Source organism: Phoca vitulina, unplaced genomic scaffold (genome assembly GCF_004348235.1).
Source record: "Phoca vitulina isolate PV1807 unplaced genomic scaffold, GSC_HSeal_1.0 scaffold67, whole genome shotgun sequence".
NCBI classification, from domain to species: Eukaryota; Metazoa; Chordata; class Mammalia; order Carnivora; family Phocidae; genus Phoca; species Phoca vitulina.
In genome coordinates this window covers 13,736,724-13,741,962 of record NW_022589770.1, presented here as the reverse complement: position 1 = coordinate 13,741,962, position 5,239 = coordinate 13,736,724, and the positions used below count along the sequence as shown (strand labels likewise).

Here is a 5,239-nt window from a genome sequence, read left to right as displayed (position 1 = left end):
TAGTTTTAGATATAGTGTTCCATGATTCATTGTTTGTGCATAACACCCAGTGCTCCATGCAGAACGTGCCCTCCTCAATACCCATCACCAGGCTAACCCATCCTCCCACCCCCCTCCCCTCTAGAACCCTCAGTTTGTTTTTCAGAGTCCATCATCTCTCATGGTTCTTCTCCCCCTCCGATTTCCCCCCCTTCATTCTTCCCCTCCTGCTACATTCTTCTTCTTCTTTTTTTCTTTCTTAACATATATTGCATTATTTGTTTCAGAGGTACAGATCTGAGATTCAACAGTCTTGCACAATTCACAGCGCTTACCAGAGCACATACCCTCCCCAGTGTCCATCACCCAGTCACCCCATCCCTCCCACCCCACCCCCCACTCCAGCAACCCTCAGTTTGTTTCCTGAGATTAAGAATTCCTCATATCAGTGAGGTCATATGATACATGTCTTTCTCTGTTTGACTTATTTCGCTCAGCATAATACCCTCCAGTTCCATCCACGTCGTTGCAAATGGCAAGATCTCATTCCTTTTGATGGCTGCAATAATATTCCATTTTATATATATACCACATCTTCTTTATCCATTCATCTGTTGATGGACATCTTGGCTCTTTCCACAGTTTGGCTATTGTGGACATTGCTGCTATAAACATCGGGGTGCACGTAGCCTTTCGGGTCCCTACTTTTCTATCTTTGGGGTAAATACCCAGGAGTGCAATTGCTGGATCATATGGTAGCTCTATTTTCAACTTTTTGAGGAACCTCCATACTGTTTTCCAGAGTGGCTGCACCAGCTTGCATTCCCACCAAGAGTGTAGGAGGGTTCCCCTTTCTCCGCATCCCCGCCAACATCTGTCATTTCCTGACTTGTTAATTTTAGCCATTGTGACTGGTGTGAGGTGGTATCTCATTGAGGTTTTGATTTGGATTTCCCTGATAAGAACTGCTCAATTTTTAAAAAAGATTCATTTATTTTAGAGAGAGTGAGAGAGAGAGAGCACGAGGGGGAGGGGCAGAAGAAGAGGAAGAGAGGAACCCAAGCTGACTCCACCCTTAGCACGAGCTGGAGGTGGGGCTGGGGCTTGATCCCACGACCCTGAGATCAGGACCTGGGCCAAACCAAAAGTCAGATGCTCAACCAACTGTGCCACCGAGGCACCCCCAAGAACCTCTCAATCTTAATTTATTAATAATTATCATAGCTAAAACTCAGTAAGCCTTTACTTTGTGTCAGGTATAAAACTTTACTTACACATATTCATCCAATTTTTACAACTGTTGTGTAAGAGAGGTAGTATTACTACCCCCATCTCATAGAGGAGAAATATGAGGTGCAGTTGAGGGTCAGTCCACATTTAAAGTAGAAAAATTGGGGGTGCCAGCATGGCCCAGTCAGTTGGGGCTCCCACTTGGGTCTTGATCAGGGGTTGTGGGATCACGCCCCATGTGGGGCCCTGCGGGGAGGGTGGGGGAGAGGTGGAGCCTGCTTGGGATTCTCTCTCTACCCCTCCTGTGCGCCCTAGCACACCTGCGTGCGTGTTCTCTCTCCCTCTATCTCTCAAAAAAAACAAAAAGAGAAACAAAAAGAAAACAAAAAACTGGGTAAAAAGCAATTCATCAAAGAAAAATATAGTAGCTAATAATCATATAACCTTAATCTAATTGTATTAGTAGTCCTAGAAATGCAAAAAGGTGAGTGTTGTTTTTCACCTCTCACTGGCAAAGGAGACAAATGAAAACATCCAGTGTTGTTAATGCCTATGCAAACTAATACAACTTACAAGATGCCCAGGCCGTCAGCCTTGGAAATAAGTGTGTCCTGTGACCCTGTACTCCACATCTGGGAATATGTCCTGTGGAAAAAGAGAAAGTTGCACCAGGATGTACTTATTTGGATAGTCCTTATAGTGTTGATTATGAAACTGAAAAAATGGTAGTAAGTAAATGTCCAACACTGAGTGATGGTTGAATAATTTATGGTACATCCATCCATGATGTGCTGATCAGTGTGAAAAATGACGTGGGTGTGTAATTATTGATAGACAGGCGCTTATAATATACTGCCAAGGATTAAAAGCAGATTACAAAATAAGATATCTTCCTTTTTATATGTGAAAGTACATATGCTTTGGTGCCTGGGTGGCTCAGTTGCTTAAGTGTCTGGCTCTTGATCTTAGCGTGGGTCTTGATCTCAGGGTCATGAGTTCAAGCCCCACGTTGGGCTCTGTGCTGGGCATGGAGGCTACTTAAAAAAAAAAAAAGAAAGTATGCATGTATTATAAATTATAGAAGAGTATTCATTAAATTTTAGCATCATCATCTTTGAGGGGATTGCAATTTTATTATTATATTTCTACAGCAACTGAGTATTACATGTGCAATTAAAAATTAAAAGTTTATTTTTAAAAAGAAGTGTCTCATTGTATTTTTCATGTAGTTACAGATTTCAAAGTACTGAATTTACTTAAAATTAAGTGTAGATCTACTGGTGAAGTGCTTTTATTTTTTTTTTATTTTTTATTTTTTTTTAAGATTTTATTTATTTATTTGAGAGGGAGAGAATGAGAGACAGAGAGCATGAGAGGGAGGAGGGTCAGAGGGAGAAGCAGACTCCCCGCCGAGCAGGGAGCCCGATGCGGGACTCGATCCTGGGACTCCAGGATCATGACCTGAGCCGAAGGCAGTCGCTTAACCAACTGAGCCACCCAGGCGCCCTGGTGAAGTGCTTTTAAAATGGAGGCAAAAACACAAGAGCAGTAGCTTAGGAAAATATCCAAGATGAAGAACTTGATAGATCAGGGTATACATAATTGGCTAGATTTGAGGCTTTGGGTAAATTACTTGTTTTCAGCTTCAAGGAGGAGTGTAAATATCAATAATCCCTGAGTGCATATAACTGTATCTAATATTTATAGTGATGACTGTGAGCTGTTAAGTTAATGATTTTGATGTATTGTATATCCTGATTAAAAAGTAAACAAGTATATTAGGGAATGTTAGAAATAATAGTGTCAAATAGTTGAAATTCATGCCTACCCTCCTCATGGTACATTTTACTTCCTACCTGTGCTAGATAAATCAGGTATGTTTAATAATGTTAGCAATTGTATACAAATGTTCATATTTCAAGCAAAAGCAGGGATTTGACAAATCTCCTGGATCTCTAAAATAATTTATTATATCTGGAATCTTAATTAAATTTTTTGTTGTTGTGGAGCTTCTTTTTTTTAGATATTTGAAAGGTGTATTTATGAATCTACATGACCTAGGGCTAAGGGCAGGTGCACCTCCTGGACACTACCCCTGGAGAGAGGAAACCTCAACCCAATCCAACCCCCTCCCCAGCTCTGAGCTCTTAGGTGATCTGACTCTTCTTCAGTGCCTCTCCCCAGCTTTTGTCTGGGGCTCTGGCTGGGTCAGGTTCCTAGGTTAAAAGTCTGTGAATGAATAAGGTGGGAACCTGGTTCTGAAATTCCTTGCCAGCCGATCTTTCTTTTTTCAAGGTTTTCCCCAGGAAGTTGGGACAGAATGGGCAGGTGAAAGGTGACCTGTGGGAATAGGTTTTCTCAAGGTGCAGACAGAGCAGGGAGGGCCCTGCACAGTGCTTTCCTGTGACCTATCAGCCTTATTCCTCCTCCTGCCATCCCTCACTTCTTTATAGCCCTTTTCTGGGAATTCTGTTGCCCCTTCCCGGTTTGATGAATACTGTGTACTGCAGGGCTCAGCTATGGCAGGCAGCATTCTTGACCCCTCATGTGCAGGTTAGCAGGCCTCCTATTTGTCTTCCGGGGTTATTCTGCAGGTTACATAAGAACAGGTAGTGCTTGCGTTCCTCGCAGTGCCCTGTAAGCTGCTGTTCTCTGAGGCAGAGTTACAGGAGCCCACACCGTCCTGGAATTTGATGTAGGAAAGACATTAGGGTTTGAAGCCAATGGCCAAGAAAGAATTCTCGAGATGTCTTTGGTGCAAAAAGGTGGTTTTATTAAAGTACGGGGACAGAACTTGTGGGCAGAAAGAGCTGCACCGGGGTCATGAGGAGTGGCCCATTATATACTTTCAAGTTGGGAGGGGGTTAGGGAGAGCATAAATCTCTAAGGAATTTTGGAAGCAATGTTTCCAGGACCTTGAGGGGGCTAGCTGTTGTTGGGAAAAAGTCATTTATTACCGTCTAATAAAACCTTAGTACCGAGACCCTTCAGATGTATATCGGTGAGCCATATGCCTGAGGGATGATTGCCAACACGTATTTTGGGGGGTTTAGAGATAAAGGAAATTTCTAAAGGAATTTTTATATGTTAAAGTAGACTTAGAGGATCCTGGGGGTCGGGCTAAGGTTGCTGTTTGAGTCCTAGAAGAATGTCACTCTGTTTTAAGGACTTGTCAGTGGGCTCTAGGTAGTAAGGAAATTTAATAATTTTTCTTCTGCCTTTGTTTCCCACATCATTAGTCACTGCAGAAGGAACACAGATACTTTGGCGAAGCACAACAGATCAAAATAGAAATGCACTTTAATGTATGTGAATGGAGTAGGTTGAAGGTGCAGAAAATCTGTATGTAAGATTGGTCCCTTTTCTATCTGAAGGGTATTATGCTTGGGCATAACCTTATCAGTGGTGTATAATGAGAGACTGAATGTATATTCACAGCTTTGTGTGCTAACTAATTTTTGTTTTGCAGTAATCCAAAGACATTTCTGCTTACGGGAGGAGGTGTTTCTTTTCCCCATTAACTTGATTCTAACCAGGATAACGTGTGGTAGTACCTTCTGAGCTGCTAGTTGCCCTCAGAGGCACGTTGTGTATTCCCTGTGAGTTGCAGTAGGATTTTTACCTTTCTTTTTGTACTAATTTTGATACAGAAATAAGAAGGAAAGAATACATTTTCTTACCAATATTTCTACTGTTGATGTTTTAAGAATTATGAAGTTCTGTTCTTGGCGTTTTTTCATATGATAGCTTTTCTATTTGTTGCAAACCAGTGGATATTTTCAGTATATTGAGAAATTTAACAAAACAATAAAATGAAACAATAAAAGCAAACACAATACTGGCTATTTCAGTCCTTCCTCTGAAAAGAAATGGAATGTGAAGATTGAAATGTTTGAGATAGAACCTTAGTTCAGTTACCGACAGTTTCACTCCTCTCTCTTTTTATTTAAGATTCCTCTTCCTTCCTTCCTTCCTCTTTTCTTTTCCCTTCCCTTCCCTTCCCTTCCCTTCCCTTCCCTTCCCTTCCCTT

The 5,239-nt window shown here is 41.6% G+C and overlaps 1 protein-coding gene across 14 annotated transcripts in view; it reads left to right on the top strand.

The window, feature by feature from the left end:
• The window catches only part of KDM4C (lysine demethylase 4C), a 478,025-nt gene that overhangs the window by 158,118 nt on the left and 314,668 nt on the right, over positions 1-5,239 (top strand). The window contains exon 10 of one of the 14 annotated variants that reach the window (XM_032392307.1): positions 4,679-5,167. The exons of the other annotated variants lie outside the window; for them this stretch is intronic. Within the exon in view, the coding sequence (XP_032248198.1) occupies positions 4,679-4,681 (3 nt within the window). The 3' untranslated portion in view covers positions 4,682-5,167. Of the gene's footprint in view, positions 1-4,678; positions 5,168-5,239 lie in introns of those variants that run through there. 14 annotated transcript variants of the gene reach the window in all.